The sequence below is a fragment of the Melospiza georgiana genome, chromosome 6 (assembly GCF_028018845.1).
Source record: "Melospiza georgiana isolate bMelGeo1 chromosome 6, bMelGeo1.pri, whole genome shotgun sequence".
Taxonomy (NCBI): domain Eukaryota; kingdom Metazoa; phylum Chordata; class Aves; order Passeriformes; family Passerellidae; genus Melospiza; species Melospiza georgiana.
Genome location: NC_080435.1, coordinates 6964494 through 6977484, shown reverse-complemented (window position 1 = coordinate 6977484; position 12991 = coordinate 6964494). Strand labels below are relative to the sequence as shown.

At 41.8% G+C, this 12991-nt stretch overlaps 1 protein-coding gene across 1 annotated transcript in view; it reads left to right on the top strand.

The window, feature by feature from the left end:
- AMBRA1 (autophagy and beclin 1 regulator 1) overlaps positions 1-12991 on the top strand; it is a 126062-nt gene that overhangs the window by 90947 nt on the left and 22124 nt on the right. Inside the window, exon 15 of the mRNA XM_058026874.1 lies at positions 6690-6829. Coding sequence (XP_057882857.1) covers positions 6690-6829 — 140 coding nt within the window. The remainder of the gene's footprint in view (positions 1-6689; positions 6830-12991) is intronic.

Genomic DNA, 12991 nt, shown 5'->3' with positions numbered 1-12991 from the left:
ATCTGTCTTCTGCCACTCCAATCCCTTTGGCATTCCTGTTTCTCTTCTTTCATCTTTTCCAACCATCTGCATGTGCAAATGAAAAGATAATTGTTTTGTTCAACAATTTCTTGCTTACTCAACCCTTGGTTTCAGATCCCAGTTTGGACCAGTCCCCTAAGGGGGTTTTTGGAGCTATTACCCTGGTTTTACAGCATTTGAAAGACAGGTAGTAAAATAACAAACCACTTCACTGCAAGTGTGTTATTTTCCTGAGTGAGAGCTTTGTTACCTAAGATGATCCATTTCTTCGTAAGACTTTGTTCCCATTAGTTAATTTTAAATGTAGTAGTTGCATGGCAGGCTTGTGAAATGAAGTACCCGCTGATAATGTGAAGAACTCACCTAAAGAAAGAAAGGATTAGGTGAGCTTTCATGAGACTTCTCTGAATTTAAAATATCAGCAGCAAATTATGTAATCAACCAGGATCAGGAAGAACCAAGAATCTTTTATGTTTGCAGAAAATTTTGCAATCCATCCAACAGGATTTTCTGGTGCTAGCCTGTTTTAGGAATTGCATGAACTATCCACAGAAAGGTTTCAGTTGTTGAAAATTAAGAGTTTTCATTTAATTTGCTGTGGCTCAGAAAGCAAAGCTAGGATTTTCTGCATGGAAAACAGGTGCAGAAAAAGGCAGAGAGAGGTTTGTTATATTGGTAAAGACTGAAGAAAAATTTTATATATAATCCTATTGCATCTGAGGAAGATAAATGGAGTTGAAAGAAATTTTATTTGTGCTGAGCACTGGACGATAAAATCCATTTGAGGATAGGACTGACAAATCCGAAAAGATAAGTGCATTATTTTTCACTTCTTCCATTTTAACAGAGAAGGTCTATTGGAAAGATGTGCATGTTGTTAGCAGGAATCAGCTGTGGGGGAGGGGTTGAGCAGCCAACCTGCCTGATAGAGAGAGACTGGGAGCAAGAAGGCAAATCTTTTCCCCCATGTCATCATGGAAAATATGTGCCTTTTTCTTTGCATCTGCATATAGGCACAGAGACTCCTTCCAAACAAAGGGGAGACTTTCTATGTTTCAAAATGCTGGTATACATTGTCTTATGAATAAATGTATTGAGCAATCAGTTAGTTATCCCAAGGAGTGTTTGTTTTGCTTTGCTTTGCTCTGCTTTAGACAAGCTAGGTTTGAATTTTGCTGTGGAGAGTTCTGGAGTTTGTAACAGTGCAAGTCTTAAACCTGAATTTCATCATATTTTGTGAAATTCATTAATAGACAGCAAAGTAAAAATGTAAGCCAAAATATTGTGCTGTTTATTAAGGAGATCAGGTTAGAATGTCTTTTTCTTATGGTGCTTCTGGGCCTTCAAAAAACACAAACTAATTGAATGCATAGTACAAGTCAGTGATTCAGGCTTACTGGCCAAGGGCATGTGGTGTATTCAGTGGAGTGGTAGATACTTTATAGAAACTTACCTGATACCTTGGTGTCAGAGGTAAGCTAGTCAAAACGTTGGCATTATAAAAATGTCAGGTAAGGTCTTTCAGTGGTAACACAGTATTAGGAGGAGGAAAAAAAAAAAAAGATAATTAATTTAATTTAAATTATCTCTTGACAAGGTTCTTGCAATCAAAAAAAATTAAGTCAAACTTGCTCTGCTTATGCCTTCATGCTCTCACTGCATCTTATCTGCTGCTCTGGCAAATACAATTAGAGTTCATAATTTTCTGCATTTGTTTTAATGCTCTTTGAGTAGTTTCAGACTGTATGTAGGACTTGCTTGGAGATGTACTTTCAGTGAACTTAATACAGTGTTGTGGATTGACTGTGATTTTAGGGCTGCATTGGTAGTACAACCTGTACTCATATGAAGAGTACTTTGTTTACCAAAACAAACTTTGCATCTGTGGAGGTGAGAAGTACATTTATTGGCTACCCTTATAGTTATACTCATCTAGCATAGATAAATGGTCTGAAGCTCTTTCTTGGCAACCCAGGTCAGAGTAGCTGCAAAACTGTGTATTTTACCAGTCCTCCAAGAGGTTTCTTTAGTGTTTAACTAAAGATATTTCTTTCCCTGTGTGTTTTCATTGTCTCTCAGCCTTTGGTGACAATGTAATTCATTTGAAAATTCCTAATTATGTTTTAGGCTTTTTTTGTGATTTTAAAAACCCACCTTATCTGCTTCAGGGATGGCAAGATCTCCCCATGTAAAGGAGACAACAGCTGCACCCCCACCCCCCCAGGAGTCCTTATCAAGGCTGATCTAATAGGCAGCTTACTGCTTGGCCTAAGCAAAGGTAATGGCTTGAAATTTATTGGCATCTCGAAGGCGGATGCATCTAGTTGAGAGCAGAAGTGTCTCTATTGAATTAAAAAAAGATAAAAAGCAAGAGTTCCTGCTGAGTTTTCCTACGGCTTGTGCCAAAACTTTCTCTTCTCCAGCTTCAAAACATGTTTGTTCTTTCTTGAGTGCCAGAGAGAAGAAAGGTCTCACTCTGCCAAGCAAGTGGTGTTCAGCACTCCCCTGCTTTTCATTGCTCTCCTTAGAGGTGGGAAGGCCTGGAGCGAAGCGGTGGCTGTGCAGATGATGCCCTGCCTCTGCTCTGGCCAGGCGAGTGCAGCACCGTGGCCAGCTGGCAGCAGGAGCGCAGACCTGGGGCAGCCTGCTCCTGCTTTGGTGACTGACAGCATCCTGGCAATTGCTCTGTCCAGCTTTTAGTGTTGGCACATCCCAGAAACGGGGGGGGAAAGGTGGAATTTAATTTGTTATTAAAAAGCAGCAGCTTCCCTAGTACAGAATGGGAGGGGAAGACAGAAGGACTAGCTCAATAATGAGGATGTAGCAGAGACTTCTAGCAAAAAGTTTTCTTACCTCTCCAGGGCAGGTATAAATTAACTGTCTAGCTCTATGCTTATGTATTGTGCCCTGGGCCTGTCAGCTTGACATTGAGGAAGAGATCATTGAGAAAGATTCCTTGAGGCTGTTGATTGTCAGGCAGCCTCTCCTGGCACTCTGCCATAAGTAAATACCTAAGTTAGTGGCTGTGACAGTACTGATGTGACAGCAATGACATGTTGGAGGGGAAGCAGCAACAGTGGGCTTGAGGTGCCCTTTGCACTCCAAATGCAGCTTGTTTAAATAATTTGAGGACCTATTTTTTCCTTATCTTCATGCATTATAGCCCTGCTTTCTTTGAGCTGTCTTTTCCTGTGGCTATGAGGCAGTGGAACCAGCTTTAGAGAGTTCAGTGCATGATGTACATGCCCACTCCTGTTGAGTGAGGATGGAAAAGATGCACCAAAGGGATAAGTTGTTGCTTCTAGTACATTTTTTGGAAATAGAAAAGTGCAAACAAAAATCAACCGAATCTTTCCCCACGCTTCATGATTACAGGGATGTAAAATGGAAGCAACCAACCTGTTTCTTTACTGACTATTGCTTTCCCTTGGTACAAATTGCATTTTGTGTGGATGTTTAGCTACCTGGACAGTTTTGGTTTTTCTAGACAAAAGTTTTTTACTTTTCTGACATGCCCTGAACTCAAGGAGAGATGGACTCCTTGAAATGACAGGAGACTGCTGGAATCCCTGGTGGAGTGTGGAAAGATCACCAGAGACAGAGTTTTCTACAAACGTAACTACAGGTCAAGCAACTGCTCTGTGTAATTCAGGCTGGATCATGGGGCCCTAAAGGGAAGGAGTAGGACCTGCCATGTGTACTGAAATGATATTTATATGTTTTTGTTGTTGCAAGAAGAGAACAGCATGCTATACTTGTGTTACCTGCTAGGGCTTAAGCTTCCATAGGTATGTTCTGAAGCTCACTCACCTCAGACTTCACAGTGTTTGTTGTTAGAGAAACATACCATTCAAAACTATTTCAGAAGAGCATCTGGACATAAAGGCAGCTGTCAACTTTCTAAAATGCTGAATTGCCATGTCTAATGGTGTGGCCATGTATTATTGAATTGGGAGTATAGTGATGTTAAGAGCAAGTCTGACATTGGTTATGGTGAAGAGCATGGAAGCTTTTTGTGACTGCTGATGGTGATTATGGGCTGATAAGGTGTGGTGCAATATGATATCTTTTAACTGAAAGTGCCACACTATTAAAAAATATTTGGAAACTCTGGGAGTATGGTGGACACCTTTAAAAATCAATCGTTGCACTTTTACAACAGTGTTTCTAAACTGAACCCTTGGCCATCAACATGGCTGTTACATGTGGCCTGCAATTAATCTGTGGACCAGCCCTAATGAAAAGAAACTCTTGAATTTTCAGCTTTATGCATCTGTATTGTTAATTTTAAGATTTTGAGGGTTGGCACCAATCACTTGACCTAGAAGCTGGAGAGTTGTGTTTATGTAGGATTCCTGTTGTAACTTGAGCATTTTTCCTAGAAGTTAAGAATTACAAAACCTGAACAATCCACAGCAAAGAGGTGTGGTCAGTCTGTTTTCAGGCTGGCTACTTTGGTTGAAATATCTCAGTAACTTTTTATAAGATTTAACGATCAAAACAAGAAGACAAAAAAAAATCCAAAAGGAATTAGCTGTGATCTATGGCAAATAATGCTTCCTGGCAGAGTTCTCACCTTCTTTAAAGAGAAGGACCTGCTGCTGTTGAAGGAACTTAATTTTTTTTTCCACTCTGTGTATAGAGTAGGGGGTCTTGTTAATGGATGCAATTGCAACAGACAGTCTGTATGACTGCATCAGATTGATTAGCTGGGTCCTGGTTACTGCTGTGAGTGGTGATTATGCCAGTACAGCTGCTTTCTCTTTTTATGTACTAATTACCACACGCACGGATGTCATCACCCTTAACACTGCATGGAGTTGTCCCATTAGCGTGGGAGTGGGAAGCAGCAGGGGAGGGGAGCTCTTCAGCGTGACAAGCTGTTTGGAATTGAATGGAGTGGAATGATGAAGCAACTATTCTGATGCAGAATTTTAAAGCTATCTTGTCTCTGAGATTCAGCCCTCAGCCAGCACTTGCAGGTTGTCAAAACCAGACTCATGTCCTCAGAGGAGCATTTTCCATGGGGTGCTGTTTACTGCAAAGCAGTAAAAGCAGTAAAGTTCAGCTGTAGCCAGCAAGTCTCCTGTCTTGATGTGACTGGTTATGGAGCATGTGGGAGAACAGCTGTGCAAGCTGACCTGCCAGTTGGGAGAGCTTGCTGCTAGCCCAGGAAGGTGGTGGCTTCCTGAGATGTGACAAAGTCATTCTCAGTAGAAGAGAAACTGACTGCTTCTGACTTGCCAAAGGATATGATGAAAGACCTTTGCAGTCTTGAGAGATTCAGAATGCTTATTTTATGAATTTATGTTCCTGGTTCTGGCAGACCCCTCCCTTTCCTCTCCTTCCTCCTCCAAATCCAATCTTCCCATCTGAGAGTGCACCCTAATCTCCATGGTAACAGGTGTTAACCATTGTACAGCTGATTCCCCCCCTTCTATTTCTCCCCTTGCCCTTCCCTCCCTGCTGCCTCAGCAAGCAAGGCAGGGCAGGGGAATGGGGCTGATATGACAGAGATGGGTAGGACATAGCTAAACCCCTAGAGACCTGTTCCTTCTGCCCAAATGCTGAGCTTCTCTGAATGCACTAACTGCTGAGTGATACAGCCAAGGCAGAGTGGCCAGCTTCTGCCATACAGAGAAATCCTTTTTTCTTGTCTAATGTGACCTCCTCAGAGGAGCAGTTAAATTTGTTACTGGTGATGGGAAATAATGCAGCTATATTGTTTTGCTCTGACTTGCTTTGTGTGCACAGAGAATGCTCAGGATGAAGGTTCTGGGTACTAGCTATTGGAGGGCACATAGTTAAGTACTCCCTGACTCATGCTTCTCAAGTTAAATTGTCAAACAGACAAGATATGCAGTGGGCAACAGAGCTATGGAGTAAAATGGCCCCAGTTTGTTAAGACAGCTGATAAGTACCATCCTAATGACTTCTAATTATTTACTTCAAGTCACCTCAGCAGTGCAGTAGTGATTGATGTGCATTCCGATCAACATTCATCCTATTGTTCCAGCATAACATTATTCCCTTCTCTGCTCACTGGTTCACCACCATCCCTTTTTTGTGGAGTCTGAAGGAAATGTTTTGTGAAGGTTGGATGCTTGCCCACTAGAAAATCTAGTCTTTCACTTAGATTTATCCCATTGAAAATACAGATTCAAAGTCTGTTAGTTGCGGTAATGACAGTGTACTAGCTAAATTTTTGAAGAAATTCTCTTAATGATTTGGTCTTGTAAATGCAGTTTTCAGTCCTACCCTTCCAAAGTCCTGATACTTGAATGGCCCAGTACACTGAAGCATCTTGTCCCTCTCTATTCGAAGTAGCCAAACTGATTCATTACTGCTTTTTCTATTTCCCATGGCTTCATTTTTATGATTTCCATGTGTCATATTTTTGGGCTAAATGGGTTGTTGTCAGTATACCCAGTTTGGGTTGCTGGATGTGTCACAGCTGTGTGCCAGTCAGCCCATTAAAGATTTAAGGGCACATGTATGTGCATTTCTAGCAGCTGCTTACTCTCACTGCTGATTAAGTGATGGCCTGCAATCCTATGAAGTGACATATCTCTATGGCCACCTATGCTGCTGTGGGGAAATTTGTTTGAGCCTTCTTGGCTCTCCTGTCTCATGTTGTCGTGTCAAGTAATCTCCTGTTGTTGTTCCAGAGAGTTTTCAACGTTCTGTACCCGATGCCCGCCGACCAGAGGAGACACGTCAGCATAAACTCTGCTCGCTGGCTGCCCGAGCCCGGCCTGGGACTGGCATACGGCACCAACAAAGGGGACCTGGTGATTTGCCGACCAGAGTAAGTGCTTTAGGGGACACTTCAGAGAGCTGTAACTGCTGTAGCCATTCTGTTCTCAGGTAGTGGGGATAACATGGCTTTTCTTGTGCTTGAGGCATCCTAAAACCCGAATACCTGATACTTCCTTTGGACTGCCACAGTGTTTGCCTGAGTCTCTTACAATCACTATTTGTTTTGCTGATGGTGAACTTCAGAGAGTGTTTGAGGTGCATCTCATTAGCTCATGTTATTTCCCGTGTCCTACTAGGATTTCTGGATCCTTTATTTCTCAAATGACTAGTGCAGTGTCTTTCAGCCTCTGTGGATTTATAGATTTCTGAAGGTTTACAGTGACAGGAAATTTGAGTTAGTAATATGCTTGTTTTCCTCAGCTTTCAAGGTCTTCTTGAAGACCACCAGCCAGGTTGCAAGTTGCTGACCTAGAATTCTCAAATACTTTTTTCAGTATTCAAGCAAGAGATTCTGTGAACTGCAAAGATTTTTGTCATGATTATGAGCAAGCCAGTGAATTATTTTGGTGTCCTCACCTAAAGTCCAGTGGTGTGACATATACATTTCAGTTCCCTTTAATTTGTATAGAGCTGTTAAAGGTGTACTGCCCCTTTTATAAGCTTACAATTCAGCACAAGCTAGTTTAGTTGTGATCTGACACAGATGATGACAGTGACACATACTTTCAGTGTTCCTGGGGAGTGTCTGCATCCTACTTTGTTGAAACCCTTCTTTCCACTGTGTTGGTCAAATGTTCTTTTGGGACCACATTTCTTTCATGCTGCGGGGACCCTTCAGAAGTTTCTCTGCTTCAGTTTTTTCTTGGTAGTAAACTACCTTAGTGTTCTTTTGGGTTGTGCTTCACATGTTGAAGTTCCTTGGAACTTAAAAGCTGGCACCTGGGAACTTACAGCGCTGCTGGTGATCATACCACATGCATGTGGACTCCATCTGGTGTGCCATGACATCAGGCATGTGGTGCTTGAGGAGAGTCATATTGTCAGTTTAGAATTACTAGCTGAAATCAGAATAAATATATACAATGGTAACAGTGACTAATTCATCATAGCCTTCTGGTGAAGTCTGGTTGGAGATCAGATTGGACCAGTTGTGGTAGTACAGAATGGCAGTGCTTTTCAAGCAGCTCTCTTGTTCTCTTGAACATAATCTTTCATCAAGACCTTATTTATACATGAAATTCTATAAGATGCTGTTATGGAATAAGCTCTAATCACTCTCTTTCAGGATAAGTGGATTTCTTTAAGAACAGTTGCTGTATTTTCTAAGCAGAATTATTCAGGAATAATGGCTCATTTCTTGAACTTGGGAATATTCTAAGTTATTTTCGGTATAGAAAAATGGTTAAGATTTAGTTTGCTGATTATGGTTCGTGAGATGAACTTGGATGAGAACCCAGGGAATGAAGTCTCCCTGAGGATGGATTCTTTGATTGAATGCTGCACAGTCAAGCTTGATCTAGCTGTCCTGGCTTCACGCAGCGCACATTAGATTTCCACTCCAGTTCTTGCAGTATACCCCAAAGCTGAAAGGCATGTCTCTTCTTGGCACCTCACTAATTAAAGAGTCAATATGAACACTTTTATGATATGGTATGGAAGCACAATCAGCCCTTCTGCAACATCCATGTGCAACCTTCTTAGCTCACTGTGTTAATTATGCACTATTCCAACAAAAATAGGTGTTTTGTATGTGAACATGAAACAAGGTGGCTGTATTAGGTGGGAGATTTACTGGGGGGGGTTGACAAAAATCCTTCAGCAGGTTTCCTGCTGGTGGATTGTATGCTTCTGGTGATAATTGTAAACATCACATGGTCTGGTGGGTTCTTTCTGGAGCAGGACACCTGATGTGTTCTGTTCTCAACTGCACCATTTTATAGACTAAAAAGAGTCAAGAGTGTCTTGTTAACCTCAGCATGAAGGTGTAGATACTCACTGAGCTGTATAATTTGCATAGAGGTACTAACATAAGAACACAAAGGTGAAGGAGGCTCTATCAGAGTAGAAGTGGCTTGCAGCTGTGGTGTCTGTTCCAGATCTACTTGACAGATCCTTAGAGAAAGGAAAAATCCTGACATGCCATCTCAGTAGTTCCTGGCTTAATAAACTTGTTTTGAGATTGGTGTGCATATTGGCTTTAACTTGAGCAATGAGGGAGAAAATGAAAAATATTTGTGTGGTTTCCATACACAGTAATACAGTGGAAGACAAATACTAAATGCAGGAATCAGCAATTGATAGAGGAGAATATATTGATAATTGATATATGGAGGATAGTCTAGCAAACAGCAGGAAAACACTGTACAACTGACCCCCCCTCCCCCCACACTGTTCTAATTTGGCAAAGAAAGCTGTGGTCAGTAACTAACAACAGATACTATTATAATTCCCTGGGTCTTAATTCACATATGCAGTGGAGGCATTTGAAACCAAGTACTACAGGAATCATATAAACAGATTGAAATAGCAGCTGTTCCTCAAGTAGAGGATTTAAATGAGTAGACTGGAAGTACAAACTGACCAAAAAAAAGGGGAAAAAAAAAAGGCCTAACTTTGAAGCTCCATGGACTCATAATGGGATGCTATGCAAGTAGTCCTCCCAGTGTTCAAAAGAAACACTGGTTAAAAATTGAAATGGAAATTATGTTGTCAGTCCATTATTGTAATCTCAGTACACGAATTTATAGGATACATTTTGAAGGTAGGTAAAAAAAAACCCCAAACATGTAAAGTGGGATCAAATGCATTGTGATTTGCAGTGGAGTACAGTAGGTTGTGTACCTGTCCTTGAGAATTTTGTGGTTTTATTTCTAATTAAAGGCTCAGCCAGGGATTTGCTCTAGGTCTAACATATCTGTGGTTTAGTAAGGCAGTTCCTATATTGGAACTACAATAAATCTAGTTAATTTCTAAAGAATTAGAACAAGATCAGGTAAAGAGTGGGTGAAGTCCTGGCAAAAGGAAAGAATACAACATTATTGACAGCTGGTCTCTGTCAAAAAAGAGGTCATTTGGCTTCTTTAAAAAAACAGTTCTGGAACTGGTTGATTAGTACTATTTACATTAATGGCTGGTAAGGGTGCACTGAATAAATTTGCTGAGGATATGACATTAGCTTTGTCACTGCAGAGAAAAATCAAAGTATTGCAAAGGAATCAGATTGCTGTTAAAGTGACTGGAGCTATAGAAATGAGACTTTAACAGTACAAAGTGCACTTAGTGACTAATTACACTAAGTTCAGTAGATAAAATGACGGAGGAGGAGAAAGACCTGAGGTTTTGGGTGATTGTAGGTGATTAAGCCATCAATACATGAGGCTGTAAGAAAAAATTTTGTTCTAGGATGAGATACAAGATGCTTAACAGCAGAGGTGGCAAAATATTAATATGGGTGTAGAGGAAGCTAGATATATAAGCTGGAATAGTTTAAAATTTGCCTTTTAACTTGCACAGTAGCATAGAGTGCTTGATAGTGGGATCAGGGGAATATTTTATCTAAGAAAATCTGCAGTGTGGAGTCTTTATCAGGGCTAAAAAGGAAAGATAAGGAGGGGGTTATATAGCCTTCCATAAATATCCAAGAAGCAAGAACCATTTAAATGTATATCACAGAATGGTCAAGGTTGAAAGGGACCATTGGAAGTCATCTAGTCCAACCTCTGGTCAAGCAGCATCCCTTAGAACACATAACTCAGGATAGTGACCAGATGGCTTTTTAATATTTCCAGGGAAGGAGATAGTGAAATCTCACTGAGCAACTTGTTCCAGTGCTCAGTCACCTGGACAGTAAAGTCCTTCTTCTTGTTTTGGTGGAACTTTGTGTTCCAGTTTCTACCCATTGCTTGTTGGTCAGCACTGTCAGGAAGAGCCTGGCTCCATCTTCTTGACACCCTCTCTTCAGTCCCCTATCCTCAGTGTAGCCCTCCACTGGACCTGCTCCAGGAGCTCCGTGTTTCTCTTGTCTTGATAAGTCCAGGAGTGGACACAATGCTCCTGATTTGGCCTCACCAGGGCTGGGCAAAGGGGCAGGGTCACCTCCCTTGACCTGTAAAAGAGCTGTTAAAGCTCTTTCTAATACACTCCAGGATTGTGGGGCCTTCTTGGCCACAAGGACTCTGCTGGCTCATGGGCAGTTTGGCCACCAGGACCCCCATGTGTTTCTCCACAGAGTCGCATTCCAGCCGATCAGCCCCTTGGCCTGTGCTGGTGCAGGTTCCCAGGTTCAGGACCTGCACATGCCTTTTTTGAATTTCAGGCAGTTCTTCTCTGCCCATCTCTCATTCCTGTCAAGGTCCTTCTGAATGGCAGGGATATCAGCCATCCCAGGTTTGTGTCATCATTGAACTTGCTGAGGAGGCATCTGTCCCTTCATCTAAGTCATTCATGAATAAACTAAACAGTACTGTGCCCAGTATTAACCCTTAGGGGACACCACAGGCTTCCAGCAGGACTCTGAGACCTGTCATTCAGGCACCTCAATCCACTGCTTCATCCTCACATCCTTCCTGCAGCTCCCATTTGCCTGTGAGGATAACATGGGAGACAGTGTTAAAAGGGTTGCTAAAGTCAAGGTAGACAACATCCACTTCTCTTCCCTCCCCTATCTAACCAGTGTTCCCATTGGAGAAGGCAATCAGGTTGGCCAAGAGTGGTTTGTTTCCCTTTGGTGGATCCATGGTGACTTCTGACACCGATATAAATGAAAATATTTCAGCTGTAATCCAGGTGAGCATATTGCCACCTGGCTGCATACCCCACTGGGATAATGGGGCTAGCAGTTTGGATCTAGATACATAAATAGATAAATAAATAAATGTTTTTTTATTAGAGAGCAAGGAGGCACAAATTGACTGATTAGGTTGTGACTGCAAATTAGAAGAAGGTGGCAACCAGATGATTTCTGCAATAGCCTGTATGTTTGTTGGATGGATGCAAAAGATTCAGCTGTTTGGAAATGCAGCTCAGCTTGCAGAGACAAGCTGACTGGCATACTTGTGACTGAGGGTGAGACTGAGCTGCTGAGCCATGAGGCAGGTTTTGGTATTCTAAACCCAGGGTTCCCATCTTAATAGGTGTTGACAAGTTGGTTCTCGGAGCTGTTGTGCTTTGGGGAGGTGAGAGCAGGTCTCTGTGACCTGTTAAAAACTTTGTGTACTTTACCCTCTGAATCTAAGTCTTTGAGGAATGGTGTGTGTGAAAGAACCCAGGGGACTGGATTCCTTTGCAGCAGGAACCCAGCTTTTGGAAGTAACTTCCTCTTCAAGTGACTGACAGGAGAAACTATTTACTGTTCACAAGTCTGATCTTGGAGCTGGAGCAAGAGGACTCAGGTCTGTGGTTCACAGGCAAATCCTGCTGATAAAAGAATGTTAGCTCAGATGTGGCTTGGGAACAGTTTGCAGTCTTTATGAGGCTGTGACAGCCTTTTTCTTTTCCAAGGGTCTTGTAGTTCACTCTTGTCAAGGTTGCTAACTGGTAGACTTGCATACCTATTAGATCATAAGTCTGCTGTCTGCTTCCACATGGCTTCAGATTAACCCATGATAATCTGTGCTTTTTGGATTTAAGATGAATTTCTGTTCAGTGCAGAAGTGTGGTATTGAAAGGCTCTGAGGCTGCCATGTTTTCAAGGGTGGGCACCACTGAGCTAAATCAAGACACTAAATTGATAACAGTGATATTCAGTGGAAGAGCCATGTCAGATATAAGCAGGAATGCCTTTAGGCTCCATTTAGGAAGCAAAGTGAGCTATTATGTACTAAACTGTGGCCTGGAGGTCCATTAGAGGAAGTGATACAGCAGTGTGAATTCCCCCACTCCTCTGTTGTCCTGCTGCACACTGACTTTTCTGCATGGCTGCTAGTGCTTTTTTAGCCTCCCCAAGCATGTTTTTCTCTTGCTACATTCTACCTGACATCCTTTGTAACTGTGACCAGTAATAATCTTCAGTAAATCTTCCTTTCTTGACTCTGCATACTTCAAGGTTTGATTCAGTTTCTGAATCCTTGGATTTGCATAATGGAATGAAGTCCTCTGTGTCTGTCTTGTGTGGTAGAAGCACCTCTACTAAATTAAAAAGGAACTTGATTCTTAATGTTCACAACCTTTCCTATCCTGTCACATCCCAACAAGAGCTTTCCCCTTCAGAAAC